General features: G+C 48.4%; 2 protein-coding genes across 4 annotated transcripts in view; one reads left to right on the forward strand and one right to left on the reverse strand.

Moving 5' to 3' along the window:
- scaf4 (SR-related CTD associated factor 4) overlaps positions 1 to 2,203 on the forward strand; it is a 57,073-nt gene extending 54,870 nt beyond the window's left edge. For all 3 annotated transcript variants that reach the window (XM_012958019.3, XM_012958020.3, XM_012958021.3), the window contains exon 20: positions 428 to 2,203. In XM_012958019.3, coding sequence (XP_012813473.1) covers positions 428 to 1,890 — 1,463 coding nt within the window. In that variant the 3' untranslated portion in view covers positions 1,891 to 2,203. The remainder of the gene's footprint in view (positions 1 to 427) is intronic.
- Positions 2,204 to 7,008: 4,805 nt separating this feature from the next.
- On the reverse strand, positions 7,009 to 11,510 carry sod1 (superoxide dismutase 1; the record flags this gene model as incomplete). Its single annotated transcript, NM_001016252.2, is given in 5 exon segments — positions 7,009 to 7,248; positions 7,642 to 7,756; positions 8,269 to 8,338; positions 8,497 to 8,590; positions 11,426 to 11,510. Coding segments are annotated over 5 exon segments (456 nt in total). The 5' UTR covers positions 11,495 to 11,510.
- Between the last annotated feature and the right edge of the window lie 219 nt (positions 11,511 to 11,729).

Consider the following 11,729-nt stretch of genomic DNA (forward strand, 5'->3'; position numbering starts at 1 on the left):
GAGAAAGCAAGTCTTGTAGAGTTGTATAGAAGGACTAGCGTCACTCTAGCTTTCAACTTTTCATTTCTGTCTCTTACCCTTCCTTCCTTTTTTTATCTCTTTATGCACCAGCAAAGGGTTAATGGCACCAGTAACTAATGAGACTTCGGTGGCCCCAGCCACATGAGTGATCAGTAATCAGACGGAAATGAGCGGTGTAACAGTTGTAGATGGTAGTTTGATTCTTCAAACAACCCAATATCTTACTGGTCACGAGGGGTAGAAGTAATCATGCAGCATTATATTGTGAAGCCTAGTTGTTTCATGCAGTATCGCTTACACAAATTCTATGGCCAAGAGATAAAATCAGCTTTCTTGCTATATATTATAGAATACAATTCATTTTTATCGAAACTATATTTATATTGTCAATTTTGTCCTCCTTCAGGTGATCAACAAGGGGAACAAGGACTTAATTCTGGTCAAGCACAGGGAGCCCATCCAGGACCACCACAAGGACCTTTTTCAGGCCAACCACAGGGTCCCCGTCATGGCACAACAGAAGGTGCCCATCAGGGCCCCCAAGAAGGTTCCCACCAAGGCCCACCTGAGGATACTGATCACAGCCCTCCAGGAGGTCGTCATTACACTCTACCAGAAGGTCCTCATCATGGTCCATCTGAGGGTCATCATCATAGCCCATCAGAAGGTCCTCACCTGGGCCCAACAGAAGGTCCACGTTTGGGTCCAGAGGGTCCCCATCATGGTCCACCAGAAGGTTCCCATCACGGTCCCCAAGAACATCCTCATCACGGTCCCCCAGAAGGTCTGCATCATGGACCGCCAGAAGGTCCTCATCATGGGACCCCTGAAGGTCAGTACCATGGACCACCAGAAGGACCTTATCATGGACCACCAGAGGGCCCCTATCATGGGCCACCAGACGGTCCATTTCATGGTCCACCACATGGTCCTTATCATGGACCTCCACAGGGTCCATTTCATGGCCCTCCACAAGGTCCTTATCAAGGACCCCATCATGGTCCCCCACAAGGGCCACATCATGGTCCACCACAGGGACCCCATCATGGCCCTCCCCAGGGACCCCATCATGGCCCACCTCAAGGACCTCATCATGGCCCCCCACAAGGACCTGGTTCTGGTCCACACCCTGGCCCTCCTTCTACTGGTCTTTTAGGTGCCAGACCTGGTTTAATACCACTGCAGAGGCCACCTGGAATTCCTTCTTCAAACATGCAGCGCTTTCCCATGTCTCAAAGGCCTGGCCCCCCTCATATGATGAACAGAGGGCCCCCTCCAGGGCAGGGTGGCTTTGGCATGCCACCTCATGGGATAAGGGGCCCTTTACTAGGACAAGGACACTTTCCTAGACAGAGAGGACCAGAAGGGCATGGGGGACCTGAAGAACGAGATGGTAGGCAGTTCAGAGGTGAAAGGCCAGTCTTTCCCCATGGCAGAGAACCAGATAGGTTTGGAAGGCGTTCATTTGGTCGCAATGAAGATGAGCGAGAACGCTTTGGTCGGCGCTTTGATGACCCCGATCATGAGCGACCTCCTAGTCGTGGGAGGAGCAGCTGGGGTAGAGGAAGTCCTAGCCGTGACAGACAAAGAGACTCTGAGGAAAGAAATAGATGGCCAATGGGACATGAGAGAGAGAGAGGTCACCCTAGAGGAAGGGGAGATTTCCTCGAAAATAGAAAACCTGATGCAGAGCTTGATGAAAACCACAAACCTTTTAGTAGCAGAATGCGAAATGCAGAAACCGTTACTGAAAGGAAAGAGGGGAAAGCAGAACCGGCAGGGAAAAATCCCCCCGAGGAGCAGCCCGAGACGCCCAAATCATCTGAAGAAGCAGAAAAGGATCCTGGATCTAATCCAGCAAAGCCTTAAATAGTTCCGAGAAACATTACTGTGCTGAGAGCTTGGGGAGTGTAAATTATGCTGTAAAATATTTGCTTCTTCCCCCCCCCCCCCCATTACCGATTCTGGCGTAATTGGAGTTCATCCAGGTTTCCTTCTGTTTGAAATGGTTCCATCTGATTATTTGTCTCCCGTAACCCCCTGAGTGCACACTTACGTTTACAAGTCGCAATTAAATTCTTTTTTTTTTTTTTTTAAATGAGGAGAAAAATACAAAGCAGAACATTAAGTTCCTCAGAAAAAATAGGTTTGTGTTTTTAATAAACTCTATTTTCGTAACAAATTCCGTGTGATATCCTTCCACCCTTGCGTAAACCTTCCACCCTTGCGTTCTGACGAGACGTAATCGGGTCTATATTTTACAGTACACGTTGGCCCCTCCCCTTTTTTGTTATATTCGGGGGTTCATTAAACGACGCCCCGTATTTAACTTCATCAAAGTTTAGTCAGATTTGTTTTTCTCATTTCTGAGAATACGGAGGAGCTGTCGCCAACGAAGCGGGACTTTTTATTGGACGTGAGTTCTGTCCGTTCATGATAGCGATAGTTTAACTGGAAGCAAGAACCTAATTAAATACCTTATTCTACTCCAGTTGATTAAGGGTTTTTATGTGGTTTTATTAAAAACTTCACAAAAGAGAATTAACAGAACTCAGACCGACATGCCGGCCAATAATTTCAAGTTAAAGAGATGGTGAATTGCCGCAGTTATATAATATATATATATATATATAACTGACACAGTAGCCAAAGGCTTTTTGCATCACAAGCCCTTTATCAGGAGCACAAAGTAGTTCAATGGGGTTTGCAGCCGCCATGTCTGCTCATTTCATGCCGATGTCTGGTTTCTCGGCACTGATTGCCGACCCAGAACATACGTTCTAGATCCAATTTCTGCTTCCACCACAAGTGTCTTCTGGGGACCTACATGACACAGCCAGGCATGGAAGCCACCAACCCCACTACACTACCCTTTGCTCATAGGTGTATATTGCACCCTACAGTCGTCATTGATCTCCCCAAGTGGCTTCATTTGTATTCCAAGTGTCATTGTTGGAACCTGAGAGTTTTCACTATTTGGTGACATTGTTTTGTATTAAATTGTTAAGCCTAAAAGCAGATTCAGTTCCTTTTGATGGGATAATGACATGGGATACCAGCATGGACTTGTTGTAAGCATAGCAACGTACAATTAGAAACTGATCCCTTAGTTCATGTTTATACAGGGCTCAGTCAACCCAAACCTTGTTTTTGAATAGAAGAAACATATTTTTGAATATCGGGGGGAAAAAAGTAAAGTTCACTGGGTTTTGAAGGGGGAAAAAATATTGATTATGAAAATAGCCCCCCCCCCCCCCGTGACCAAATGACTAAGTAGCAACGCCATGCAACCAAAATGTGCACCTTAATAAATCTAAGTTGACGCGGGCAGTTAGACTTTTTCTTTTCTAAAGGCCCTGCCTGCCATTGGGTAAAGCAGTATTACCGTCGGTATTCAGATACGGAGTTACAGTCGTTTGTCATTTTCTACTCTTGTGTTTGGGAGAAGTAGAAGCTGTTACTTTTTTTTTTTAAAACTTTACCAAAATGATTCCTATTAAAAAAAAAAAAAAACCCAAAGAGAAAAGAATAAAATATGAAACTGAAGGACGTGCCATTTTGTGTGTAGTCATTTTAGCAGCTGGTTCCATTCACCAACTTGGAACATTCTCTGTTGGTTTGGTAGGTGGTCGGTGACATATCCAAAAACATTTCACACTGTTTCCAAAAGAATAGGTGTGTGTATGTGTGTGCGTTAATACAGGTATGGGATCCCTTATCCGGAAACCCGTTATCTAGAAAGTTCCAAATTACAGAAAGGCCATCTCCCATAGACACCATTATAAGCAAATAATTCTAATTTTTAAAAATGATTCCCTTTTCTCTGTAATAATAAAACAGTACCTGTACTTGATCCCAACTAAGATATAATTACCCCTTATTGGGGCAGAACAGCCCTATTGGGTTTATTTCATGGTTAAATGATTCCCTTTTCTCTGTAATAATAAAACAGTACCTTGTACTTGATCCCAACTAAGATATAATTACCCCTTATTGGGGGCAGAACAGTCCTATTGGGTTTATTTCATGGTTAAATGATTCCCTTTTCTCTGTAATAATAAAACAGTACCTGTACTTGATCCCAACTAAGATATAATTACCCCTTATTGGGGCAGAACAGCCCTATTGGGTTTATTTCATGGTTAAATGATTCCCTTTTCTCTGTAATAATAAAACAGTACCTGTATTTGATCCCAACTAAGATATAATTACCCCTTATTGGGGCAGAACAGCCCTATTGGGTTTATTTAATGGTTAAATGATTCCCTTTTCTCTGTAATAATAAAACAGTACCTGTACTTGATCCCAACTAAGATATAATTACCCCTTATTGGGGGCAGAACAGCCCTATTGGGTTTATTCAATATTTAAATGATTTTTAGCAGACTTAAGTTATGGAGATCCAAAATCTGGATAACAGGTCCCATACCTGTAATATATAGCCAAAAGTATCCAGACACCTCTCTGCCTAACATCTCATTCCAAAACCAAGGGGGTTAATATGAATTTCAGCCTCCCTTTGCTGCTATTCCAGCCTCTGTTCTCCTGGGAAGGTTCCATTACGTGCTAGAGCACAGCACTGTTGGTGGGATCTACTTCCATTCGTACATATGAGGGTGGCCATTGAGTTTTGTCATTAGGCCTGGGCTGTATCTGCTTCCCAATTTGTCCCACAAATATTGGTTTGGGTTGAGGTGAGGGCTCTATGCCAGTCAAGTTCTTCCACTTCCATCTCAGCAATCCCATTCTGTATGGAGCTTATTTATTGTGCTGCAACAACCAAAAGTAGTTAGTATGGAATTGCCAACTGTGTCCATGGATGATGTAGTGGCACCTGTGATGTCACTGATGGGTGTGGCCTAAATAGCCAATTTATTAGTTAAAAAGGGTCTCCACATACGTTTGGCCAAAGAGTGCATGGGAGGTTACACGTACTTTTTTGAGGTTCTTGCATTCGGCATTGGGGTGATAGCTGTGGCTTCTCTTATGCATCGTCAGCGCATCCACCCACATCTGATTTGAACTGAAAACTGTGTAATAGCGACCGACCAACGCTGGAGACGTTAGCCAGGTGGCTTCATGGCTTCCGGTTTATCTCTACTGTTCACCTAATGTTGTCAGACTTCATCTCCCAGAACGCTTCAACCCTTGATTGTATTTTGAAGACTCCTGGGAGGTTTAGTCCACCAACATCTTGGGACCCAAAGTTAAAAAACAGATCTATAAGAACTGCACTACACTGGCTGCCCAGTAGTATTGTCTTTCTATTCCCTTCCCGGTGCTGTATCCATAACCCTGATAGGTAACACAGAACCCCAAAATATCCCATGTAGGGCACACATGAAAGTTCTCACTATGGGATACTAAAGACACATTCTTCCTAATTCAACTTGCCTTCTGATACTAAGCCCATTACATTGACGTTGGTTAAATATATACCTCTGATTGGCAGAACTCCAGGGGGGCGATGTAGGGACATGATTAAACAAAGGTAAATAATTCTTTGGGTCCATACAAAGGGCTGGCAGTGAATATGAGATTACTTAAAAAGAAGCTCGACAACATTTCCAAAAACCAACTCTGAGTGCCACTAAATAATCTGTCAGTTTTATTTTTTGGATTCCATGGATTCAAGACCCACTTCCTCAGGAAAGAGCCCCAGACCATAACCATTGGCATCTGGTAACCCCAGACTTTTGTCCGACTGGCAACCCCAAATGCCACTTCCCATTCCAGAGTGCACATCCCCACGGCTCCAGAGTCCCAATAGGAAAGCTGATGTGAAGTTTACTGGCCCTGTATAGGGGACAGCACTCTGTGATTCACTATTAGAGATCAAACAACACTTGGTGCCCCAGGATCACTTAGTTGTGCTGTAACCAAGGTGCCCAGTGTGCCAGGCTGTACAGCAGCAGGGTTATACAAGCTGCCCTGTAAAGATCCCAGTGTAGGGGCAGAAATACTGTACTTTACAGACCCAGGTGAGCCTCAAAAGGGAAATGAACACAAACCACTTATTGGACTTTCCCTTTGTATAAGGGTTCCTCTCTAGTTACAGAGTCGTCTGTAGTAGCCTCCAGGGAAGCCCCAAACCCCGAGTATCGGCCCCACAGGAATCTGCCTGAGTATCTGCAGCCCAGCCTGGGGCAGCATTTGCCTTTCCAACTGAAGGAGAGTTCCGTTTGTGAGGATTAGTCAGGGGGTTTAGAGTACCAGTAACAATCACAGGATTTTACCTGATGTGTTTATACACGGTGGTGTGAATGGTGGGGGCAGTAAGCATTTCCCCCTCCCTCACTGGAGCTGCAGCCTCCAACTGGGGTAAACCATAATGTTAGAATGATGTGCCCCCCTCCTACACCCATGCAGGAGTCCCGGCTGATATGTGCCCCCCTCCTACACCCATGCAGGAGTCCCGGCTGATATGTGCCCCCCTCCTACACCCATGCAGGAGTCCCGGCTGATATGTGCCCCCCTCCTACACCCATGCAGGAGTCCCGGCTGATATGTGCCCCCCTCCTACACCCATGCAGGAGTCCCGGCTGATATGTGCCCCCCTCCTACACCCATGCAGGAGTCCCGGCTGATATGTGCCCCCCTCCTACACCCATGCAGGAGTCCCGGCTGATATGTGCCCCCCTCCTACACCCATGACATTCTCTTTAATTTTTACATTCAAAGCATAGTGACGTCAAATAAAAAGAATTAGCTGTGCTCTACTGCTGTTTGTATACACATAGAAATGCCTTAATGGAGGGTTCAAGAGATTTTACCTTGTATTATATTTTTGTAAATGTAATTAATTAAATGTTTTGCTCTACAATGAAAAATGTGTTTCTTTTGAAACATCTTTTTAACCTTCCCAAGCATAATTAAATCCTTCAGAATCATCGAGGAGAAATAGCATTTTTTTATATAGATGATACTTTTTATGATGAATGAATAGGATAATTTTGCATAAAAACAACGGCTATCTTGTATGAAATACCTTTATTCTGTCGAACACAACGAGAACAAGAGCGGTTACTGAGTGCAGAGAGAACGCGGGGGGGTGAGACACAAACAAGGAGACCAACCAACAGAAACTAAGTGCTTTGGGGCATTAGGTGCCGGAGACGCTCACTGGCATAAGCCAATCACGCCACAAGCCAGGCGCCCACCGGCATTGCCAGTTTTCAGACTCTCATCGTTGCCTCCTTTGCCCAAGTCATCTTCCTTCTCGTGGACCTGGGGGGGGCATAAAACATTAGATGAAAGGGGTGCCAGTACACACACGTACCCCTTCTTATAGCAATCCCCTTTAACCCTTCAATATTAAGCCCTAATTATAAAAGAGCAGGGGAGAAGGTAAAGGCAGCCATATTGGGCCAAGCTGCTGAGTCAGAAAGTAACTGAATGGGGCCCTCCTGGCCCCCAACGTATCAGCCCCATTTCTGACTGAATTGCTGGGCAGGAGTCTAAGAGTTCAGACCACCCTGATTTGGGCAGAGCTGTTGGCATCCAAACTGGGGAAAGATCCACTCATTTGGAAAAAGCATCTTACAGTACAGGGTATCTGCCCACATTAAATCTCTATTAGTGCCCCAGATGGCTCTTGGCTAAGGGGAATGTTAGCCTTACCACAGCACAGCGGCCAATGATCGAGTGATTGCCTTTCAGGGAAATGAGGGAATCTGTCAATTTGAACTCCGCCACGCCATCTTTGGCCGTCACATTGCCAAGATCCCCGACGTGCCTGCATGGAAAGGAGAGCGGTTAGAGGAAGCCACCATCTCTGTGCATTGCGCCACTGCATTGTGCCCGGGAAACACAATACAGGGAGCTGCACCCTGATAATCCCAGGGGAACGAATAGGGACTGGTTTATCCAGATACTTACAATGCACCAGCACCCTGGAACGCTTCCTCCTCAGGGTAAGGGAACCATTTACTAAGTAGCACCCAGCCATAAACCTACATGTACCCTAGAGGTGCTGAACCCTGGGCAGTAGTTATATAAATGGCAGCGGTAAAACACTGTCCCTACAGCCAATAATAAACTCCCAGCATCCTTAGCTGGTTACGGCTGCCCATTAATGATTTGTTTTTCTTGATAGTGAAAGATCAGGCTTAGGTGCGTTTGTTGAATAAACAACAATACATTGGTGCGTACGACGGCCTAACTCTGCAATTCCTACATGTGCAACTGCAGGGAGTCCGGAGGGTGTACATACAGTATATGATATACAAAGACAATAGAGAGAATCACCTGACTGCATCTTCTGGGGCCCCGTGAGTCTTGCTCTCTGGGTTGAAATGAGGGCCCGCGCTGATACAGCCTGGAACAAGCAGAGAGCAGTCAGGAACACACGTAACTTTCTATTTCTGGTATTTATTGAGCACTGACACAGAGCTTCCCAGAGATTATGCATCATTCCCATCAGTCCCTTAGCCAAAGGAGCTTACACTCCACAGTCCCTGTTACAGCCACGCTTACCGTTGGTGTTGTCGCCAAACTCATGGATATGGAAGCCGTGCTTTCCGTCAGTCAGGCCGTAAATCTTCCCTTCAACTGTCACTGGGCCTTCGTCCTGCATAGAGAGGATTTTATTATAAGGAATTCCTGCCCCGACCATAACAGTACAGTGTATAGAAATCTATGTTATATTAAAGCTGGAATGTGCGGGTAGGATAGCGGAGCTATGGGATATATATGGCTACAGCATTTGGATTCAGCGAGGCGCAGGCTCTAACTGAACCCCTACCCTGAGTCACATGACTATTAAAGCTCTAGACGACTGAATGTAATAACGCTGCACATGTGGGCAAATCCGCATATCGTGCCAGTGCCACAGATTCAACTTGTCTTTTTAAACACAGCCCATGTTACTGGCCACTCATGCAGCAGATGGATCAAAAAGTGCCAGCACCTGAGGGGTTAATGGCATATGGCCCGCCTACAGAATGGGAAACCAATCAGAGCCACAGAGAAGATTCCTGACCTCGGGTTCATTTTTAAGCTGACTTATCTGTGGGATTGTGGGAGCTGCAGTCCAACACTGCCCGTCTCAGACACCGCTGGCACTGCTGCAGCCAATGAAACGCCGGAGCAAATGGCTGTTATTGCAAAACAAAGCTCGACGTTCCAGTCCCAAAGTGCTGAGTCACACTTACACAGCAGTGCCCTAACTGCCTGGCATTGTGCCCTATCTGCCTGGCATTCTGCCACACTGGCTGCTTCTATTGCAAAGAGCCCAGATGCAGTCAGATAGTGGGAGTTGTAGTTCAACCGCATCTAGCGGAGTCCCTGGGCCCAACACTGCTCTACAGACAGTGAATGACTGCACAATGTGGCTAATGGTGAGTGTGTGCCCTGGGCATAAACAGTGAGGGCTTGTGCTGCATCAGGGCCCCCCTGGCACAATTGCACTAACTGGCACAGCCTCAACCTGCCTGCCCAGCAGGCTAATTACAAGGAGATAACCAAGAGTGGCTTTGCCAACATGTATAATCCCCATGCCACATGGCCACAAAGCAGCGAGCCCCCGGCCCTCACACCCACACAACAGATGGCCGCTCTGACCCGACTTCCCCTCGCTGAGAGCCGCAGCTTAGCCCAGTGATAGCCGGCCCGCTGGCACGTCATGCAGCCTGGGCCTCACTGCAAACACACAGTCTGGGGTGAAAGGGCGGCACGTGACACACCAACCAGAACAGCGGGTCACAACATCAACCTGTGACTCTCCTGTATAACTAAACTATAACTCCCTGCATGCTCTTTGTGTTCATTGTAACCAATAGCAGCACTGGGCAAAGCCCTGGGGCACTGGTTTCAATTCCCTGGAGTTATGCAGGGCACCCATTCCTCATCTACTACATGGCAGGAACGGCTCCGGCAGGGCATGGGGCACTGGTAACAATGCATGTGTATAAGGACAGCAGACATGGGCACAACTGGCACCACAGGCTGTATGAAACTACAACTCCCAGCACCTACTTGTTCTGGAAGGTATTTTTGCAGGGCACTAAGCAGCAAACTAAATGATTCTGTGGGATTTCCCTACAGCGCAACATGGACTTTCCCCCCTGGATTCTGTGCTGTGGGGGTGGGACACTAGGTACAGAGCTAAAGGCAAGAGGCCTGGGAGAGGAGAGAGAGAGTGAGAGGGGGGGGGGGGGGAGACTAACGTGTGCATCCCACTTACAGCCCTCTGTTATTATACAACTCCCATCAACTGTCATTCATGATATAGCGGTCAGTGGGCTGCGGGGAGTTACATATCCCTCACCGAGTGGCGCTCACACCCCGGGGCCCTATAACAAGCGCTGTGTGTAGGAGAGACCGTGGAAGTGGCACAGGGGCCACAGCTTATGTGGAAATGATTTGTTCCCACCAGTAAAAGTCTAGGACAGAGACAAGACCCCCCCACACCTATACTGGCAATGCAGAAATACCCTCCTATGGGACTGTCCCTCCGCCTCCCAGCATGCACTGCCAACCCAACCGCCTCCCAGCATGCACTGCCAACCCAACCGCCTCCCAGCATGCACTGCCAACCCAACCGCCTCCCAGCATGCACTGCCAACCCAACCGCCTCCCAGCATGCACTGCCAACCCAACCGCCTCCCAGCATGCACTGCCAACCCAACCGCCTCCCAGCATGCACTGCCAACCCAACCGCCTCCCAGCATGCACTGCCAACCCAACCGCCTCCCAGCATGCACTGCCAACCCAACCGCCTCCCAGCATGCACTGCCAACCCAACCGCCTCCCAGCATGCACTGCCAACCCAACCGCCTCCCAGCATGCACTGCCAACCCAACCGCCTCCCAGCATGCACTGCCAACCCAACCGCCTCCCAGCATGCACTGCCAACCCAACCGCCTCCCAGCATGCACTGCCAACCCAACCGCCTCCCAGCATGCACTGCCAACCCAACCGCCTCCCAGCATGCACTGCCAACCCAACCGCCTCCCAGCATGCACTGCCAACCCAACCGCCTCCCAGCATGCACTGCCAACCCAACCGCCTCCCAGCATGCACTGCCAACCCAACCGCCTCCCAGCATGCACTGCCAACCCAACCGCCTCCCAGCATGCACTGCCAACCCAACCGCCTCCCAGCATGCACTGCCAACCCAACCGCCTCCCAGCATGCACTGCCAACCCAACCGCCTCCCAGCATGCACTGCCAACCCAACCGCCTCCCAGCATGCACTGCCAACCCAACCGCCTCCCAGCATGCACTGCCAACCCAACCGCCTCCCAGCATGCACTGTGCATCTCATACTGCCTAAGGGGAAAGGCTGGTTGGAATTGCACAGATGGCGCAGGCTGCAGGAACACTAGCAGCTGAAGGCACAGGACAGGCCCAGTAAGGGTAAGCGCATAAGGCACAATGCCTAAAGCCACGCTACAATACTCGCCTGTTGCTGGAAGTGCACCACCCCCTTCACGTCGCCGCTTCCCGCCAGCACACACACCGCCCGCACCATGACTGCAGCTACCGAGACCGGACAGCGGAGAAAGCGGAGCCGCGCACCTTGAGAGACAACTAGTGACACAAACGTACCACGTGATTCCTCCAACCAATAAAAGCGGCGCTTTAGGCCCCACCGCCCCAGCAGCTGAGCCAATGGGCTGCTCCCTCAACCACGTGACCCGCGGGCTGCCTGTAAGCTCTGACTCCGCCCAAATCTTTATTCTTGGTTGTATAATCAATAAAAATAT

Source organism: Xenopus tropicalis, chromosome 2 (assembly GCF_000004195.4).
Source record: "Xenopus tropicalis strain Nigerian chromosome 2, UCB_Xtro_10.0, whole genome shotgun sequence".
In the NCBI taxonomy this organism is placed as follows: domain Eukaryota; kingdom Metazoa; phylum Chordata; class Amphibia; order Anura; family Pipidae; genus Xenopus; species Xenopus tropicalis.